At 36.0% G+C, this 22293-nt stretch overlaps 2 protein-coding genes across 2 annotated transcripts; one reads left to right on the top strand and one right to left on the bottom strand.

The window, feature by feature from the left end:
• Nucleotides 1-244: 244 nt before the first annotated feature.
• On the top strand, nucleotides 245-6386 carry bpnt1 (bisphosphate nucleotidase 1). Its single transcript, XM_058612759.1, has 9 exons — nucleotides 245-532; nucleotides 1383-1504; nucleotides 1595-1699; nucleotides 2080-2187; nucleotides 2300-2348; nucleotides 3335-3426; nucleotides 3507-3704; nucleotides 4618-4723; nucleotides 4796-6386. Exons 1-9 carry the CDS (start codon nucleotides 433-435, stop codon nucleotides 4945-4947), a joined length of 1032 nt encoding a protein of 343 aa, XP_058468742.1. The 5' UTR covers nucleotides 245-432; the 3' UTR covers nucleotides 4948-6386.
• LOC131443284 (serine/threonine-protein phosphatase PP1-beta catalytic subunit-like) lies at nucleotides 6381-22075 on the bottom strand. Its single transcript, XM_058612760.1, has 8 exons — nucleotides 21927-22075; nucleotides 18936-19067; nucleotides 17689-17919; nucleotides 17410-17514; nucleotides 17032-17103; nucleotides 16118-16269; nucleotides 7163-7297; nucleotides 6381-6642 (listed from the first exon to the last, which is right to left on the bottom strand). The coding sequence occupies exons 1-8, from the start codon at nucleotides 21985-21987 to the stop codon at nucleotides 6538-6540; spliced, it is 993 nt and encodes a 330-aa protein (XP_058468743.1). The 5' UTR covers nucleotides 21988-22075; the 3' UTR covers nucleotides 6381-6537.
• Nucleotides 22076-22293: the final 218 nt, after the last annotated feature.

The raw sequence follows: 22293 nt of genomic DNA, 5'->3' as shown, positions 1-22293 counted from the left end.
TTTTAAATAAATGTGTCAATAAAGTAAAATGTTTGATTAAAGTAAGTGGGGAATTTATGTGAAATGTGAAAGTCCTAGAAACAGTTTTTAGAGTTTAGTTTTGTTTAACAAAATTTTTCCCTCCGCTGCATGAAACACGACGGACATTTGGACCCATAAAGTGACATTTGGTGCAAAATACACGAAAAACAAGATGGTTCACCCACGTCTTCGTTTGCGTAGACGTTCAGACACCCCAATGTTCGATAAGGACTTACATATTAAGACAGCCCCTCGTTGTTTTATCATTTATTCAAATGTTTGAGTTTGCCAGCAGCTTTTTTATGTATCTAAATTAAACAATAAGAACCGGATATCACGAATACTACGAGAAGCGACCCCGCCTTCTGACAATCTAGCTTGCGGATGTTTAGCTAACTATCTTGACTCTATATGTTTTGTGTCTTTGGCGGAACTCTTGAAACACTTCCGACATTTCCCAACTTCAAGTTTTCGTCAGTTTTCGGTTTCTGTGCCTTTCCCGTTGGATTCAGTAAGTAAAACATTCACTTCACCAATGTATAACTAAGCTCGTTCATTTATAGACGCTCTTTCATTCATTTTATGTGTCATTGGTTGAGGAACAGCTCTGATTTTAGTCGGCAAGGTACCAACATTAGCGTTCTAGCTAACTAGCTGCAGCTGATTCAATCTGTACACGCTGTTTAGTCTTCGTTTAAATGATTTATCGATTAACCTGCAATTTTAGATGACACCGCGTGCTGCTGTTCTACTCCAGCAACTGACATTATCATATCGCATTTAATTGAGTTTACTTATTTAAATGCGAAACTACCCAGCAATGTAAGCAATAAAGGTTTTGTTGTTGGAATAACTAAGAAAAAGACCATTTGTAGGGTTCTTTCATTAAAAGAATAACATGGAAAGATGTATGTAACTGAAGCCTAGAAAATGCTGTTAACACATAGGAATTGCTGTAAAAGTTTATTTGTTAAATTAGTACGTGAGACCTTTCTGTCGATTTATTCAAACTTTTATTATGGATTCTAAATAGGGCTCCACAGTTAATTGAAAAAATTGATCGAAATCAAAATACACAATAGTTCTTGGAGCCAAACTGTGTGGCTCCAAGCCAAAAATTGAAATGAGCCAAAAATGAGCATTTTAGGTAAAATATTGTCCTGACCTACACGCATCACATTCTACAGACTGAAGAAAACATCTCTGTTTCTCATAGATCTGCACAAATATCACACAGTAAATCATTTAAAATATGTTATTCAAATGAAAATGAGGATAATTTATGTAAAGATTGACATTCCCTCTCATATCACGAATCATATTGCAGTATTAAAGTGTATTCCCTCGTGTTTGTCCATCAGCGATGTCGGGAAGTCCTGCTCTGCTGATGCGCCTGGTGGCGTCTGCCTACTGTGTGGCTGAGAAGGCCGGGTCCATAGTGAGGAAGGTCCTTCATAGTGGAGAACTTGGCATTGTGGAAAAGGTATTAATTAACCTGCTGTTAAACCTAAGAGGAGGATAAACATGCTTGTATCAGAAAGAAAGACACAGTATAATTTCCCCCATAACACAGACTGGAGCTAATGATCTACAGACACTGGCAGACAGACTTGCACAGCAGAGCATCTGCGCCTCCCTGTCCAGACACTTCCCAAAGATCACCATCATTGGAGAAGAGGTGAGTGAAAACACTCTCTGTCAGTCACTTGTGGCTCCAAAATCAATTTCATGTTACTCTCCACTTAATATCAAGTTATAATTAGTTATTTATTAGTCTGTTTTAGTTTTTTTGCAGACTAATTACTAATTACATAACTAACATTTATTGTTCTGTATCAAAGTAGACACTTTTATTTTGAAATTCTATTTTATTCTAATTCTAATTATTGTGATATCATTAAGGAATATTCTGATACGTTTTTAAGCTAATTTTGCCCACACTGACTTAACAATTCCTCAAAAAGTTGGACTTTCTTTCAATCCAGTAATCCCTCCTGACCCATTTAAGTTTAAGTGATGACAAAGACCGATGATTACATGTCCCACTTGTTCATTCAGGACCTTCCATGTGAGGAGATAAAGGAGGACCTCATTGAGACTGGCCAGGCAGAGGAAATCCTCCAGAAGAGCTGTCCACCAGAGTACAGTCAGCTGAAAGAGGAGGAGGTAAGTAAGCAGAAGTGCAGTCTAATGTCATAGCGTCATAATCCCAGTAGTTCTCCCTGATAAATAATCCTGCTTCACATATTTCTTCTGTTGGTGTTTTTCCGAATGTCAGCTGGTTGTGTGGGTTGATCCTCTCGATGGCACAAAGGAATATACTGAAGGTAGGCTCCATCTGTTCCGCCTCCACAGACATACTGTACTTGAATTTGTTACCTCTAGGACCTTCTCTGGCATAAACACTGACCGTCTCACGAACACTAGTCCTCATCGAGACCAAAACCTGGTCAAGTTTAGGGCTAAAATTTGAGTTGTGGTTAAGGTGAGGGATAACACTTTGTATAGGCTGGCTAAATGAAAGGGAGTCACTGGAGTGTCCTTTGACACACATACACACATGGGCTTTGCCCACACACATATTCTTCTGTATGTGTGTGAAACAGTGAGTACTGCCAAGACCTTTTGTTTTCTGAGATAAGACTTTATTCTGCAAGAATTTGCTTAAAAAAACATGAAGCACTGAACTGGTTCTACCAGTTTGTACTGAAGACAAAGACGATACGGCAAACAAGACATTTGACCGTGGAAACTCATTCAGAACTTTGTGCAACAGTGGTTTAAAACTGTAATTAAACTGTATTATATATCAATATAAAACTATTTCCTCTTACACTAAATCTTGAGCATTAGGTGAAAATATGTTATGTTTTGTGAAGCTTTTTTTTGTTATTTGTCAGTGTTCTATCTTAAAATCAGCACAAAGATGCTCAGATACAATTGTTGGGTTTCTTTCTTTCTGGCTTTTGGGTTCACTGTCACTTTCCTCTTCTTTTTTTTTCTTTGTATATCTGTGCTTCTGCTCTCTCTCCCTCCCTCTCCTTTTCTCTCACTCTCACTTTTCTTATGTGTCGAGGTCTCTCCATCACCAAACTGAAGTGCAGATACCACACACATGGTCGGTCCCCCCTCTGCCTCACAGCGCAGCTCTCTGTATGGGTGATAGATAGGAAGCTGTGACTGTTATTACACTTGTTGTTGTGCATGACCTTTTCTGTTTTAACGCTTTAATTGTCTGAGTTTTTCCCGTGTGTCAGGAAAATGTTTGGTTTAGGTTTCAGTTTCCTCCAGCTCAACATCCTGCTGTTTTCAGGGCTCCTGGATAACGTGACGGTGCTTATTGGAATTGCATATGGAGGCAAAGCAATCGCAGGCATCATCAACCAGCCTTTCTACAACTACCAGGTACAGATCGAATCTCAGCGGCGCCCTCTAGTGGCATCTTTATGGCAAACAGGTTGGTTAACTCAGGCTCTTGTCTCCAGCTTGGCACAGAAGCAACTTTAGGAAGAACCATGTGGGGGATCCCGGGACTGGGCGCCTTTGGGTTTCAGCTGCAGGAAGTTCCAGGTGATAGACGAATCGTCACCACCACCCGTTCCCATAGCAACAAGCTGGTAACAGACTGTGTGGACGCGATGGAGCCTCATGAAGTTATAAGAGTGGGAGGTGCTGGAAATAAGGTAACCACAGCATTTTAACTAAACCTGAACAGTTGCTTTAGACTATAATTTAATAATATTTTTTTTTATTATTATTATTATTCTATGCTAATTTGTAAACCTGGAATATAAATTATTAGAAAACATTTTTTCTCATCCTTCATAGTATAAAAGGTAATATTTTGGTATCTTGTGCATTAAATGCTTTTAATTTGAATCTATAACACAGTAAATACTTCTTGATTCTTATATCACAAATGTAACTGCATCAAGTCACAACTGTATGTTTTACCCAAATTGCCCAGTCTGACCCTCATGTGGAGGATAAAGCGATACAAGATCAATGAAAAATGATGACAAACTACTGTTAGTTTTTTTCATGTTGGCTAGATTAAACTCAAGTTTGTTAAAACCATAATTTAATATGTTGGTCTCATATTTTGCATGTAACGTTAATGATAATATTCAATATTTGGTAATTTACCGTTAATATAAACTTATTTAATATCCATTAAATAATATTATGGATATATTATGTTCAGGAGAAAAGTGTTCACACAGGCTTGACTGTCCAGGGTTCCGTCTTTATTTGAACACATTCCACTACAGATCCTTGTTTTGCTTTGTTTATGTTGAAGAACCTTCTCGATGTCCAGTACAGTTCAATGTTTCTGACATTACGCAACAAACTGATCGAAACAGAAACACACTTTCTATATTGTGAATGTACTTGCTGTGCCACTATCAATGAAGGCAGTATTTCAATTTAACATGTTTTCTCGATCTCTTGATGACCCATCATGGTCATTTTACGTCTTAATAATATAATACATTTATTATTATCTGCTATTGCAATAATGAGATGTGTCTTCAGATAAATTCAAGCAATAACACCCAGTGAAGAGCAGCTGTTTACTGAACCATCTGTCTGCAGATTATTCAGCTTGTTGAGGGAAAAGCATCTGCTTACGTTTTCGCGAGTCCAGGCTGCAAGAAGTGGGACACCTGTGCTCCTGAAGCTCTCCTGCACGCAGTCGGAGGTAAAAAAAATCTAAATTATATATCTTTCTAATTCTATATAATTTCAAACCATTTCTCTTTTTTTTGTGCAGGTAAACTGACCGACATGCATGGCAACGCGTACCGCTACAACGCAGACGTAAAGCACATGAATTCGGCCGGTGTTCTCGCGACGCTGCGCAACCACGAGTACTATGTCAGCAGAGTACCACAGTCAGTGCTGCAGGCGCTGAAGTCAGACTGAGGTTGGTGCGAAACAAGGAAACACAAGGAAGGAAAATCATCTTCTGAATTAAATCACTTTTATTGAATCTTATATCTGATTTAAACCACAGATTTTTTTTTGACATATTTGTTTATTCTCCTGTTTTAAGTTTGAACACGGTGATTTCAGACTCCAGGGACAGACGTGTAAACACACACCACACATTCTTGAGGAGAAAGCAGGTTCAACAACAGCACTTCTGTTTATTTCACTCAAAAACTCAGAACACTGACCAACCGATGCACTTCAATCAATAACCACCAGGTGGAAACAGTGTAATATAACAAGCCAACAGCAGGCAATAATGTCCTGACCTCTTCACAATGTTATGTGATGAATGACTTGCATCAGCACTTTTATTGTTGCTGTATAAATATTTATACTGATAATCAATCTTCAGTACTGTAACCTTGTGTTAGCGCTTCCCTTATTATATACACACTACAATTTAATGTCATTCATCACTACATTTCTGTAGTGTTAGCTCACTGATGTTTACTTCCCACATTTCTACATACAACAAAAAGGAACCTTTTAATACTACTGCATCGTTTTTTTCTTTCTCGCCATTTCACACCATGATTGGAAAATAATGCTCTTCAACAACTACAAATGCTGGTTCAATGATATGAAGGAGTTAAAAACACTTTTCAGTGCAGGTTATTTTAGTGTCTGAACGTCCTAGTGAAAGGTACACAAGCTTGGCTGGCTTTAATGGCCTGTTGCAATGTTTGTGTTTTGTTTTCTAGCGATATTTATTGCACTTTTATCATCAAAATCTCAAGATTTTATTGATTTCCTCCTTTTTATGGAGGAATAACATTCTCAAGTCGAAAAAAAAGCTTACGGTACTGTGCAAAATGTCCTGGGCCACCACTGGCTTTGCCGTTAGACTCTGATCTTTGACATTTTGAACTGCGATTGAAAGATTTGGAGCTTATTAATTAATGCTCAAACATGGCAATAGTTGGATAAAGAAAGGTTACTAATAGAAATAATTTGGGTTCCATTCATTTAGGTTTAAAAGAACCCAGGTCCTGCTGTTCAAATGCAGGGGGAGGACACATGACACTTAAAGTTGTAGAAATAATTATAAATACTAGTAATGGTGACCTAAGATTATGGCACAGTACTGATGTTGTCCTAATTAAAAAGGAAACAATGGCAGTTATCAGGTGAATTACACACACATTAGGCAGGTTGAGGTCGAACAGTAACTATTTGACCCTGTCGTTAAAAGTTTCATTAGCAAAGGCAGAGGGGAAAAAATTAAAATCTCAGTTTCACACAAGTGCATGCATTCACAAAATCACAATAGAAGTTGTTAACCTGAAGGCAGAGAAAAAAATGTTTCTTAAACAGGGGGCCGTGTTATAGAAATGAGAAGCTGAGTGAATATACAATGTCGTCCATAAAAATACTCACAGAACAAGCAAGAAAAACACTCCAGCAGGTTGTGTTTATATATGGACAAGCTTACTGAGAGAGGGCTGGAGTGTTTGAGGCAGCCTGCAGGGACAAGGGCCAGAGACCACCCAGGGTGAGAGCAGGAGAGTCCGGACCAAATGTTCACCTCTTTTTGGGAGCCTGAGCGGTGCGAGGAGGCGTGACGGGGCGTCCCGAATTCACTCCTCCATACTGGTACTTTGCTTTTTTCTCCGATGGCTTCAGAATCTGAAAGACAGCGCGAGCAGTCGGTAGGTTTACGTGCACAGTTTAATCGAACTTAGGCTACAGTCGGGCCGCGCCCAAGTAAACACTCAGAGGAGAACATGCTAAATGTTCATCTTTGCAAATTTATTTCACACATAAGCTATTTGGGTTCATATGAAGTGTATTGACTTGTTTTCCAAGGGTGCACCTCTGTGAGCACTAAGGATTAAAATGGCATCTTTTGTTGGGTTTTTATGACAATACTTATGACCTTTCTAAATCTTGCACCAAGCAAACCCTCTTTAAGAACTAATTAAAACTAAATAAAATCCAAAGCTATTACAAGCTTTGTGAATCTTGCTGTGGTTGTGTAATAGGAGTATAAATCTCATGATCAATGGGTGTTAGTCCGACTAAGACTAGCTCGATTTTTAATCGTTTAACAAGACATTAAGTAAACCAAATTATTGTCTTACTTTTAACAAACACACTGAGTGAGATCCAAAATGCGTGATATAATAATCCGGAGTAATGTCTGTACCTGAAAGGAGCACATGAGAGACTCGTCCACACTCATCATGCCGCCCGCGTTGTCAAACTCCCCGCAGTAGTTGGGGGCAGAAAACAGCGTCACAAGCTGTCGCTTGGCAAAGAACTCATAGCCGTCTTCCACAACCTGTAGTTGTAGAGAGATTAGAGCTGGGATTATCCATGGACCAAAACCTTCATTACAAATTAATCACATTTATATTAAAGATCTAAATGTCTACTGGTGCTGGTCATGTAAAAAAAAAAGTGGATCTTTTTGTTTTTCTTACTGAAATTAATATAAAAGGATAAATATTTCAATTTAAATGCAAGAAATGTTAATGAGCATTTTCCTCTAGTGACATTTTATTGATGAAAGCAAACATGCAATCAATATTATACGACATCATTTCAGCTAAACTATACATGAACTTTACCAGCTGCTATTTTTAAATCCTGGAATTCTGCCTCTATAAACAAGTACCTTTGTCTAGAGGGTGAGCACTGAAATAAACCACATTAATCTGCCTCAGAGTTTTGTACTTTGGGTGTAGCAACACCTGAAGATTGTATTTTGTCACGTTGTTTGCTTTTAAGTCAATCATAATAAAAAGTTTTCTGAAACTTGTTTGACATTGTTTCATTCAGTGCCTCTTGTGACCTGACTTTTGTCAAAATTTGGACAACTTACTAACCTATGACTTTTTTGTCAAATTTTAGACGACATACTATACTATGACTTTTTCGTAAAATTTGGACGACATACTAACCTATGACTTTTTTGTCAAATTCAGGACGACATACTATAACTATGTCTTTTTTGTCAAAATTTAGACGACATACGAACCTATAACATTTGTCACATTTTGGACGACATACTGTACTATGACTTTTTTCGTAAAATTTGGACGACTTACTAACCTTTGACATTTGTCACATTTTGGACGACATACTATAATACGACTTTTTTGTCAAATTCAGGACGACATACTAACCTATGACTTTTTTGTCAATTTGGACGACATACTAACCTATGTCTTTTTTGTCCAAATTTGGACGAAATACCGACCTATAACATTTTTGTCACATTTTGGACGACATACTGTACTATGACTTTTTTGTCAAATTTTAGACGACATACTATTCTATGACTTTTTTAGTCACATTTTGGACGACATACTAACCTATGACTTTTCTCAAAATTCGGATGACATACTATAGCATGACTTTTTTGTCAATTTGGACGACATACTATAATATGACTTTTGTCAAAATTTGGATGACATACAATAGTATGACTTTTTTGTCAAAATTTGGACCACATACTAACCTATGACTTTTTAGTCAAATTTAGGACAACATACTATACCATGACTTATTTGGATGTCATATTATAGTTATTATAGCATACTATAGTATGACTTTTTTGTCAAATTTTGGAAGACATACAATAGTATGACTTTTCTGTCAAATTTGGCCAACATACTATAGTATGACTTTATTGTCAAATTTTGGACGACATTCTATACTATGACTTCTTTGTCAAAATTTGGACGACATACTGACCTCTGACATTTGTCACATTTAGGACGAAGTACTATACTATGACTTTTTTGTCAAAATGTGGACGACATACTAACCTATGACTTTTTCGTCCTAATTTGGACGACTTACTAACCTATGACATTTTTGTCACATTTTGGACGAGATACTGTACTATGACTTTTTTGTCAAAATTTGGACGACATACTAACCTATAACATTTGTCACATTTTGGACGACATACTATAGTATGACTTTTTTGTCAATTTGGACGACATACTATACTATGACTTTTTTTGTCAGAATTTGGACGACATACTATCCTATGACATTTTTGTCACATTTTGGACGACATACTATAATATGACTTTTGTCAAAATTTGGACGACATACTAACCTATGACTTTTTTGTCAAATTTTGGACGACATACAATAGTATGACTTTTTTGCCAAAATTTGGACGACATACTGACCTCTGACATTTGTCACATTTAGAACGAAGTACTATACTATGACTTTTTTGACAAATTTTGGACGACATACTATACCATGACTTTTTTGTCAAAATTTGGACGACATACTAACCTATAACATTTTTGTCACATTTTGGATGACATACTATACTATGACTTTTTCTTCAAAATTTGGACGACATACTAACCTATGACTTTTTCGTCAAAATTTGGACGACATACTAACCTAGGACGTTTTTGTCACATTTTGGACGACATACTAACCTATGACTTTTTTGTCCTAATTTGGACGACTTACTAACCTATGACATTTTTGTCACATTTTGGACGAGATACTGTACTATGACTTTTTTGTCAAAATTTGGACGACATACTAACCTATAACATTTGTCACATTTTGGACGACATACTATAGTATGACTTTTTTGTCACATTTTGGACGACATACTATAATATGACTTTTGTCAAAATTTGGACGACATACTAACCTATGACTTTTTTGTCAAATTTTGGACGACATACAATAGTATGACTTTTTTGTCAAATTTTGGACGACATACAATAGTATGACTTTTTTGCCAAAATTTGGACGACATACTGACCTCTGACATTTGTCACATTTAGAACGAAGTACTATACTATGACTTTTTTGACAAATTTTGGACGACATACTATACCATGACCTTTGTCAAAATTTGGACGACATACTAACCTATAACATTTTTGTCACATTTTGGATGACATACTATACTATGACTTTTTCTTCAAAATTTGGACGACATACTAACCTATGATTTTTTCGTCAAAATTTGGACGACATACTAACCTAGGACGTTTTTGTCACATTTTGGACGACATACTAACCTATGACTTTTTTGTCCTAATTTGGACGACTTACTAACCTATGACATTTTTGTCACATTTTGGACGAGATACTGTACTATGACTTTTTTGTCAAAATTTGGACGACATATATACCTATAACATTTGTCACATTTTGGACGACATACTATCGTATGACTTTTTTGTCAATTTGGACGACATACTAACCTATGACTTTTTTGTCAAAATTTGGACGACATACTAACCTATAACATTTTTGTCACATTTTGGATGACATACTATACTATGACTTTTTCTTCAAAATTTGGACGACATACTAACCTATGACTTTTTCGTCCTAATTTGGACGACTTACTAACCTATGACATTTTTGTCACATTTTGGACGAGATACTGTACTATGACTTTTTTGTCAAAATTTGGACGACATACTAACCTATAACATTTGTCACATTTTGGACGACATACTATAGTATGACTTTTTTGTCAATTTGGACGACATACTATACTATGACTTTTTTTGTCAGAATTTGGACGACATACTATCCTATGACATTTTTGTCACATTTTGGACGACATACTATAATATGACTTTTGTCAAAATTTGGACGACATACTAACCTATGACTTTTTTGTCAAATTTTGGACGACATACAATAGTATGACTTTTTTGTCAAATTTTGGACGACATACAATAGTATGACTTTTTTGCCAAAATTTGGACGACATACTGACCTCTGACATTTGTCACATTTAGAACGAAGTACTATACTATGACTTTTTTGACAAATTTTGGACGACATACTATACCATGACTTTTTTGTCAAAATTTGGACGACATACTAACCTATAACATTTTTGTCACATTTTGGATGACATACTATACTATGACTTTTTCTTCAAAATTTGGACGACATACTAACTTATGACTTTTTCGTCAAAATTTGGACGACATACTAACCTAGGACGTTTTTGTCACATTTTGGACGACATACTAACCTATGACTTTTTTGTCCTAATTTGGACGACTTACTAACCTATGACATTTTTGTCACATTTTGGACGAGATACTGTACTATGACTTTTTTGTCAAAATTTGGACGACATACTAACCTATAACATTTGTCACATTTTGGACGACATACTATAGTATGACTTTTTTGTCAATTTGGACGACATACTATACTATGACTTTTTTTGTCAAAATTTGGACGACATACTATCCTATGACATTTTTGTCACATTTTGGACGACATACTATAATATGACTTTTGTCAAAATTTGGACGACATACTAACCTATGACTTTTTTGTCAAATTTTGGACGACATACAATAGTATGACTTTTTTGTCAAATTTTGGACGACATACAATAGTATGACTTTTTGCCAAAATTTGGACGACATACTGACCTCTGACATTTGTCACATTTAGAACGAAGTACTATACTATGACTTTTTTGACAAATTTTGGACGACATACTATACCATGACCTTTGTCAAAATTTGGACGACATACTAACCTATAACATTTTTGTCACATTTTGGATGACATACTATACTATGACTTTTTCTTCAAAATTTGGACGACATACTAACCTATGATTTTTTCGTCAAAATTTGGACGACATACTAACCTAGGACGTTTTTGTCACATTTTGGACGACATACTAACCTATGACTTTTTTGTCCTAATTTGGACGACTTACTAACCTATGACATTTTTGTCACATTTTGGACGAGATACTGTACTATGACTTTTTTGTCACATTTTGGACGAGATACTGTACTATGACTTTTTTGTCAAAATTTGGACGACATATATACCTATAACATTTGTCACATTTTGGACGACATACTATCGTATGACTTTTTTGTCAATTTGGACGACATACTAACCTATGACTTTTTCGTCAAATTTGGACAACATACTATACTATGACTTTTTTTGTCAAAATTTGGACGACATACTATCCTATGACATTTTTGTCACATTTTGGACGACATACTATAATATGACTTTTGTCAAAATTTGGACAACATACTAACCTATGACTTTTTTGTCACATTTTGGACAACATACTATAATATGACTTTTTTGTCAAATTTTGGACGACATACAATAGTATGACTTTTTTGTCAAATTTTGGACGACATACAATAGTATGACTTTTTTGTCAAAATTTGGACCACATACTAACCTATGACTTTTTCGTCAAAATTTGGACGACATACTAACCTATGACTTTTTCGTCAAATTTGGACAACATACTATACTATGACTTTTTTTGTCAAAATTTGGACGACATACTATACTATGACATTTTTGTCACATTTTGGACGACATACTAAAATATGACTTTTGTCAAAATTTGGACGACATACTAACCTATGACTTTTTTGTCAAATTTTGGACGACATACAATAGTATGACTTTTTTGTCAAATTTTGGACGACATACAATAGTATGACTTTTTTGTCAAATTTTGGACGACATACAATAGTATGACTTTTTTGTCAAAATTTGGACCACATACTAACCTATGACTTTTTTGTCAAATTTAGGACAACATACTATACCGTGACTTCTTTTGATGTCATATTGTAGTTATTATAGCATACTATAGTATGACTTTTTTGTCAAATTTTGGAAGACATACTAACCTATGACTTTTTTGTCCAAATTTGGACGACTTACTAACCTATGACATTTTTGTCACATTTTGGACGAGATACTGTACTATGACTTTTTTGTCAAAATTTGGACGACATACTAACCTATCACATTTGTCACATTTTGGACGACATACTATAGTATGACTTTTTTGTCAATTTGGATGACATACTAACCTATGACCTTTTCGTCAAATTTGGACAACATACTATACTATGACTTTTTTCGTCAAAATTTGGACGACATACTATCCTATGACATTTTTGTCACATTTTGGACGACTTACTAACCTATGACATTTTTGTCACATTTTGGACGAGATACTGTACTATGACTTTTGTCACATTTTGGACGACATACTATAATATGACTTTTGTCAAAATTTGGACGACATACTAACCTATGACTTTTTTGTCAAATTTTGGACAACATACAATAGTATGACTTTTTTGTCAAATTTTGGACGACATACAATAGTATGACTTTTTTGTCAAAATTTGGACCACATACTAACCTATGACTTTTTTGTCAAATTTAGGACAACATACTATACCGTGACTTCTTTGGATGTCATATTATAGTTATTATAGCATACTATAGTATGACTTTTTTGTCAAATTTTGGAAGACATACTAACCTATGACTTTTTTGTCAAATTTTGGACAACATACAATAGTATGACTTTTCTGTCAAATTTGGCCAACATACTATAGTATGACTTTATTGTCAAATTGTGGACGACATTCTATACTATGACTTTTTTGTCACATTTTGGACGACATACTATAATATGGCTTTTGTCAAAATTTGGACGACATACTAACCTATGACTTTTTTGTCAAATTTTGGACGACATACAATAGTATGACTTTTTTGTCAAATTTTGGACGACATACAATAGTATGACTTTTTTGTCAAAATTTGGACCACATACTAACCTATGACTTTTTTGTCACATATTGGACGACATACTAACCTTTGACTTTTTTGTCCTAATTTGGACGACTTACTAACCTATGACATTTTTGTCACATTTTGGACGAGATACTGTACTATGACTTTTTTGTCAAAATTTGGACGACATACTAACCTATAACATTTGTCACATTTTGGACGACATACTATAGTATGACTTTTTTGTCAATTTGGACGACATACTAACCTATGACCTTTTCGTCAAATTTGGACAACATACTATACTATGACTTTTTTCGTCAAAATTTGGACGACATACTATCCTATGACATTTTTGTCACATTTTGGACGACTTACTAACCTATGACATTTTTGTCACATTTTGGACGAGATACTGTACTATGACTTTTGTCACATTTTGGACGACATACTATAATATGACTTTTGTCAAAATTTGGACGACATACTAACCTATGACTTTTTTGTCAAATTTTGGACAACATACAATAGTATGACTTTTTTGTCAAATTTTGGACGACATACAATAGTATGACTTTTTTGTCAAAATTTGGACCACATACTAACCTATGACTTTTTTGTCAAATTTAGGACAACATACTATACCGTGACTTCTTTGGATGTCATATTATAGTTATTATAGCATACTATAGTATGACTTTTTTGTCAAATTTTGGAAGACATACTAACCTATGACTTTTTTGTCAAATTTTGGACAACATACAATAGTATGACTTTTCTGTCAAATTTGGCCAACATACTATAGTATGACTTTATTGTCAAATTGTGGACGACATTCTATACTATGACTTTTTTGTCACATTTTGGACGACATACTATAATATGGCTTTTGTCAAAATTTGGACGACATACTAACCTATGACTTTTTTGTCAAATTTTGGACGACATACAATAGTATGACTTTTTTGTCAAATTTTGGACGACATACAATAGTATGACTTTTTTGTCAAAATTTGGACCACATACTAACCTATGACTTTTTTGTCACATATTGGACGACATACTAACCTTTGACTTTTTTGTCCTAATTTGGACGACTTACTAACCTATGACATTTTTGTCACATTTTGGACGAGATACTGTACTATGACTTTTTTGTCAAAATTTGGACGACATACTAACCTATAACATTTGTCACATTTTGGACGACATACTATAGTATGACTTTTTTGTCAATTTGGACGACATACTAACCAATGACTTTTTCGTCAAATTTGGACAACATACTATACTATGACTTTTTTCGTCAAAATTTGGACGACATACTATCCTATGACATTTTTGTCACATTTTGGACGACTTACTAACCTATGACATTTTTGTCACATTTTGGACGAGATACTGTACTATGACTTTTGTCAAAATTTGGACGACATACTATCCTATGACATTTTTGTCACATTTTGGACGACATACTATAATATGACTTTTGTCAAAATTTGGACGACATACTATAATATGACTTTTGTCAAAATTTGGACGACATACTTTAGTATGACTTTTTTGTCAAAATTTGGACAACATACATGACATTTTTGTCACATTTTGGACGACATACTATAGTATGACTTTTTCGTCAAATTTGGACAACATACTATACTATGACTTTTTTGACAAAATTTGGACGACATACCATGCTATGACTTTTTTGTAAAAATTTGGACGACATACTAACCTATGACTATTTGTCAAATCTTGGACGACATACTAACCTATGACATTTTTGTCACATTTTGGACGACATACTAACCTATGACTTTTGTCAAAATTTGGACTACTTACTAACCTATGACTTTTGTCAAATTTTGGACGACATACTAACCTATGACTTTTTTGTCCAAATTTGGACGACATACTTTAGTATGACTTTTTTGTCAAATTTGGACGACATACTAACCTATGACTTTTTTGTCCAAATTTGGACGACATACTATACTATGACCCTAACCCGCATGCCGCTGACGCACGGCTGCGCTCTGTGCAGTATCGTTGGCACGATGTTACGAGGACGCTGCTGATACATTTGCATACACAGTGGATTCACGTTTATTATTATATTCAGAAAATACCTTAAAGGCCGGTCCGTGAAAATATTGTCTAACATTAAACCGGTCCGTGGCGCAAAAAAGGTTGGGGACCGCTGCATTGCATTACTGCTCCTACAGCTGGCATTTGGGTCAGATATAGTACAGTACTGACCCAACCAAAACCCATATAAATAGGTGGCCGGCAGTCTATTGAGTACCGCTGTACTAAAGTATGACTTTTTTTAAAAAATCTTGTCCAAAATGTGGCAAAAATCCTGGTATACTAAGACGTCAAATTGTGACAAAAAGTCAGTGTACTAATGTCACAAAAAATCCATAGGCATATAAGGCGTCTAAAACGTAACCAACATTTTATTTGCCTCATCAAAATGAAGTTTCATTTCCCACAGTTGTATCATGTTTAATGTAGTCGTAAATCAAATGGATGCTACTGTTACCTGATGTGCTCGGCAGATGAGATCCAGGTCGTGGCGGTTCAGGAACTTGCTGACCACGTCGGCCCCAAAGGTGAACGACACTCCCCGATCGTTCTCTCCCCAGCCCTGAACATCTTTGTCTGGGTCTGACCACAGCAGGTCACACAGCAAACCTGGAGCAGAAGCCAAAAAACACACCATGATCAATAAACAAATGTTTAAATAAAATCTTGGTTTCATTTCTATCTTTTTCGTTCACAATACTGGTAAAATCCTAACACTCTAAAACAACTACATAAAAAACATTTATGCACTTCCTACTCCATCATTTTAAGAACACAGTATGTAATCTTTGCCACTACAGGTCTCATATTGATAACATTGGCAAACAGTGTGGGATCATAGTAATTGTTGTCTTATTGTCTCATTTGGTTCTCCTGTGCATTTGCACTTTTAAAAGGGAAGCTTTATGAGCGGCAGAATGAGCAGCAATGGTAATGAGTTGTCATGATCCAACAGTGATACTGACAAAAACACACAATTAAATGAAAGAAATCAAATCAAATTTGAATAATAACAGCTCAGATTTGATGATTCACAATAATAAATACATCTGAACGTCACTGCCCTCTCAAATGGCATAAATACCTTTTTACATGCCTCATCAATAACAGAAAGTTAATTTGTGGGATATATGTATGTTAATATATACTTTTACTGATTCCCTCATAGGGGGAAATTCAGATATTGAAGCTACTTCAGCAATTTTTGGCTGATTCCGCAGTGACATCATGATGTCATGGATTCTGATATGACCGCTCTCATTCATGTTGAGTGACCACATTGAATATGTATGTCCTCACAACCCTGACGAAAAATCTGATCTTCAGTGCACTTCAGCCTGGAAACCTGAACGTAAGCACGGCATAACAGACCTGTGTCTGGGACGTCAGTGGGTCTCATTATGCGTCGAATCTGTTCCATGGACTGCAGATCAGGTGACAGCCCTGAGAAGAACGCAAGAACGTATTTATGTATTATAAATGAGACACTACAGCAAATCTGAATACATTTAAGTGGAAAAAAAAAACAATGTTTTAACCACCAGATTTGTCACAAAAAGTAATACTACATCGCAGTCACCACATTAGATATATTTGGAAACATTTGCATATTTTGTATAATCTCTTGTATAATATTTCAACATTAGCTTTATTTAAACCCATCTTGAAGCACCCTGATAATATATCATCATCCCAGTAGTAAATTATGGGCTGACAACTGTACATATATGAAGGAGACAAAGCACAAACCTCCATGGCAGCAGAAGATCTTCTCATCAATAATTGCAGCAATAGGCAGGCAATTAAAACAGTCTGTGAAGGTCTTCCAGAGTTTTATGTTGAACCTTCGCTTGCCTGAGGAAAAAAACAGAAAGAGCAACTCAGAAAATGAACAAATACAGCTAAAAACTTTAACTCTACTTCGTTAAGAAGGCATCTTGACCCAGAGCTCTAACGTTATAAGGTTTCTGCAAATCACATGACCTCAAGACAGTCAGGACACAACACAACATGTCTTTTCCAACTTACATTCATCATAGAAGCCATAGATGCGGTTGATGGAGGCGCACTCATGGTTCCCCCTGAGCAAGAAGAAATTTTCTGGGTATTTGATCTTGTAGGCGAGCAGCAGGCAGATCGTCTCCAGCGACTGTTTCCCTCTGTCAACGTAATCGCCCAGGAACAGATAGTTGGCCTCTGGCGGAAAACCTCCATACTCAAATAGCCTCAGCAAGTCTGTGTACTGCCCATGGATGTCACCTGGAATTCAAGATTCAGTTTGTATTAAAGAGGCACTAAACCCCTGTTCTGAAGCTGATTCCGCCCAATGCCTGATTTTAAGAATATATAAAAAGTGGGCAGGGAGTTATCGGTGAGTGGGGGGTTGAGTCAGCACCGCAGGGGGTGTGACGATCGAGTGCAAATCGCGGCAGCTTGCTGTGGTATCTCCAGTGGCAGCACATTTCAATAAGTTTACACACTCACACGGCACACATGACATTTCCCAGGCTGATAAGTGATAAAATTCACCGCAAATAAATGAATAATTTATGAATCGATGATACGAAGGTAGATTGCTCTGCGTAGTTCATTCATACAGCTGTCTTGAATTAGCGACCTATCAGCCAATCAGAAAATAGTATTCACTGTTGCTGGGCAGAATGGATGTGCGCCGCTGTGGTTCGTACAGCTCAAGCTACACTTCACTTTTGGGGTTCTTCTCACATGGAAATACACTGTAAAAGTTGTAAACACAACAAATCGAGCAGTATTTCTACTGAGTGGATAAACAGGAGCATGCTAAGCTCGCGAGGACTCTTTCTGTAATGTAGTAAAGCGAAGTACGATGTGGTATCAACAAGGGATCTTTTATTCTGAAAAGTAAACCGGATGTTTTATTTTGCTACTTCCTTTCCCACTCGTGCTGAATTCCGCTGAATTTATGCATATCCGCCAGAAATACGAGTGCTGCGTATCCACTCCGAAATTCAAGAACAAATCTGTTGAGTCACATGTTAGCTTAGCTGTTTACTCCAAGTGAAGTGGGCATCACTGACAGGCAGCACAAAGAGATCAACCTTGCGTGAATAACAGTAAGAGTAATAATCTTTGTGTGCAGGTTAGCAAGGGGGAATTTATCAAAAGGAATAACACATCACTAACTCTGAAATCATGCTATGGCTAAATAATAGTATGTAAATTCCCTTTAGGCAATAAAAGGTTTCATTCATTCAATAATATCGGAAATAAAATATGTGCAGATAAAAAATTCTCACCACAGATTTTGAGTGGAGCCTCCAGTTCCAGCAGGATGGGCTGACTGAGGAAAATCTCCCTGGACTTGATGCAGAGCCCTCGTACCTCGGCCTCCGTCATCTGTACGATCTTCCCCGGACGACATCCTCGCACTACACATCAAAAATACAAAAGCATCAAGGATCATGCATGGACTCATCTGTACACGGGGACAAGTCTGTAAACACCTGATCTAGGGTTGAACAATTAATCGTTTTCAACCTGAAAACTTAAAGAAGCTGCAATTTAGAATACAAGTTATGATACAGATAACTTTATTTATGCCCTTAGGGCATTTCAGTGCCCACAGTATCACCAAAACACAAATCCAGAGTGCTTGAGGAAACACTACATGGCATGTGTAAGAGAACGTACTAAGCCCTATGTTAAGAACAATGCAAGGTGCAACAAGTAGAGCTGAACTAGGCTAAAAACAAGGTTTAAATTAAAAAAACTAAAATACAGGGAATAAAAACTACCCAAGCTAAAAAATAAAACGTGTACTGCACATAACCTTCAACCACAATCCTTCAAGTTAAGTGAACAGAAGGAACAAATTACTTGAAATACCGGATTCCTGGGAGGTTGCACATAATGTCATCCTGATGGCATTACTGTAAATTCACCGTAAAGTTTCATCCGTAAAATTATCCAGATTATGTATTTGGCAGCAATTTAAAATTTAACATGGGAAGTCCCGTTAAACAACTTATGTGTATATATGTTAGTGACAGATCAGGATGAATTTTGTCACACTTATGTAAGATGGTAATTAAAGTTACAAGCATGTTAAGCTTTATACAGTGGATCAAAAGTTAACATTCCAGGTGCCGGTATGTATAACACAAGTGGCACATGTTTAAGGCTTGGCAGAGGTCTGTGCTCTCAAAGTGCTCTTGGTGTTAAATGTTTTGTTTTGTGTTCCAGGTTTTAATGTCAGGTCCTGTCTACCTTTTAGAGTATTCTTTACTTTTTATGTGTTCAAATGCAGGTGTAGTATTTATTTATGTTTTATGATGTATTATTTATATTCTGTGAATTATGTGTCCTTTGTGTGCTGTTTGTTGTCGCTCTGTATTTCTCTACAGTTGTTTTAGCATTTAAGTTTCACTGTGGGGACAATAAATAACACATGATTGATTGTAATTCATAAAAGAGGTAACATACTGTGGGGCGTCTGCAACTATTGTAACAAATAAATCTTCTCTTTAGTTGACGTTACATCATGCTGACTACTGCATTTGTTTTGATCACTGACCACATTTACTCCAGTCAACATGATGTATGCACTAGCATATACAGAAATAAACAGCTTGTTGGCTCAGCTGGAGGCAAATGAAAAAGCGCAGTGGGGATCAGGGAGGGCACAATAACAGCGGGTTTATTTTTCTTTTAAACATTTTATCAAACACTAAGGATTGTTCAATAATTAAGTAAAGCATATGTAAAAATAAATAAATAACTGATCAGTAAATTAACACATATCATAAATCAGAATTTTTTTTTTAATATGGTCATCAATAAACAATTTTTATAGAATCTGCCAAGTTTATTTCTTTACATTTCCATGCAGTTTGATTTCAACAAGTGCATTTGGGGACAAAAGTGGATGGGAATTTGGTTAGTATATTAGGGCTACAACATTTAATGATTGATGATTATTTGATTACTAAAATGATCAACAACTATCTTGATAAGCAAAAATTTAAGTTTTTGATTTGTGAGGGTAGAAAAACAGCAATTTAAAATGTTGTTTTTAATCTAACCTTTAACTAACCAGGCAGGACAGATTAAGAACACATTTTGGCAAAATATCTGGCAAAAGGAAGAGGGAGAGGGAAAGGGGGCTATAAAACAAAAAACTAAACTAGATTTAAAACAAACAAGACAATATAAACACTAGACTAAGTAAACATATTATATAGACATTCACAAAGACACAGAACAGAAATATTTTTTTGGACAAAAAGTCAGATAATTAAATACTAATTTTAGCAGAGCTGTTCAATTCCTGGATTTGCTAGTCTATATGTGTCCTTGAGCAAAACACTTAACCCCATGTTGAAGCGTGTGAATAGATGAAAAATGGGTGAATGGGTGAATGGCAAAACTGTAATGTAAAGCCTAGACTATAAAAGCGCTATATAAATACAGACCGTTATCAACTCTTCTTGTTCTGAATTTATTTGGTAGTAATGAGTAACAAAGATAGTCAGGGGAAATGTAGGAGTAAAAGTTGTCAAAAATACAAATAAAGTAAAGTACAGCCACGTGAATGTTGTACTTATGTACAGTAAAGAAGTACCAAATAATACATTTATATAATAATAAATTCATGAATTCAATTACTAGAATTCGAGCACTATGACGTTTCAGACTTATACAAATTCAGATTTTAAACTCATACACTTCAGTGATTTCAGAAATGTGGAGGTATTTCGTCTCCCACGTAAGGGGGCGTGTCCGCTCAACTAGCTAGCTACCTGCCATGCCAACGAGAACAGAACAAACAGTACCTTACAGAGAAACACAACCGCCAGTTCTTTTCTAGTTTACATTCTTTTTTGTACGCAAAACCTCCATTACTCGGATGTTTCACTTCTCGTAAAGATGTTGTGCATATCACTGTTATTTTCTCCGACAGCAGCAAGGGTTGTTATTTTTCCCCCCCGCACATAGCCCCCATTTTATGCGCAGAGACACGCGCTAACATATGACATTTGAACGTAAGTGAAAAGAAACGTAGCCCGAACAAACTGTGACGGACGTGAAATTAACCCAGGTGGCTTTTTTAACGTAACGATTAGCTTTACGGGTCGCTGGTTACGAACACACACACACATACTGTAGCTGCGGGTGTAAAATGTTGTAGTTTTTAAAGTTACTGGTTAATAAACCAAAAAAAAACAACACGCGTTTTTGGTAAAGTGCTCAAAAAATAAGCGAAACACCAAATAAAAAGCAGTCTTTACCTTCTAGTAAACGGGAGATTAGGCTGTCAACGTTCAACTCGCTTTCCGCCATGTTTGTCATACGCAGGCAGGAGAAAGGGCAAATTCAGCCCTGAATTTAGACTGGAAGGCTCAGGCTCGCGGCACCATTTCCACCCTTATCAGGCGCAGGCAGTCCATTTATAGACCACACACGTTAAAGGGACCATATGTCGAAAAGCGTAATATATTATGTTATTAAAATAACAGTAATGTCATCAGACAGCAACATGTTTATTCTATAGATTATATATAACGCACGACAGCCCTCAAGTAACAATATAATGAATAACCACCAGGGGGCGACTCCACTGGTTGCCAAAAATACTTGGAAATGGAAGTGCATGGG

This window comes from Solea solea, chromosome 17 (genome assembly GCF_958295425.1).
Source record: "Solea solea chromosome 17, fSolSol10.1, whole genome shotgun sequence".
NCBI lineage: Eukaryota > Metazoa > Chordata > Actinopteri > Pleuronectiformes > Soleidae > Solea > Solea solea.
Note: the sequence above shows the minus strand (reverse complement) of the source record. Positions and strands in the feature narration are given on the sequence as shown.

Coding starts and splice junctions, on each gene's coding strand:
- bpnt1 (XM_058612759.1), top strand. CDS start 433: ATGTTTTGTGTCTTTGGCGGAACTCTTGAAACACTTCCGACATTTCCC. Junction 2,188..2,299: donor GTCAGCTGAAAGAGGAGGAG/GTAAGTAAGCAG, acceptor TCCGAATGTCAG/CTGGTTGTGTGGGTTGATCC. Junction 2,349..3,334: donor CACAAAGGAATATACTGAAG/GTAGGCTCCATC, acceptor TGCTGTTTTCAG/GGCTCCTGGATAACGTGACG.
- LOC131443284 (XM_058612760.1), bottom strand. CDS start 21,987: ATGACAAACATGGCGGAAAGCGAGTTGAACGTTGACAGCCTAATCTCC. Junction 17,920..18,935: donor GGCTCCACTCAAAATCTGTG/GTGAGAATTTTT, acceptor CTTGAATTCCAG/GTGACATCCATGGGCAGTAC. Junction 16,270..17,031: donor CACTGACGTCCCAGACACAG/GTCTGTTATGCC, acceptor CTTCTGCTCCAG/GTTTGCTGTGTGACCTGCTG.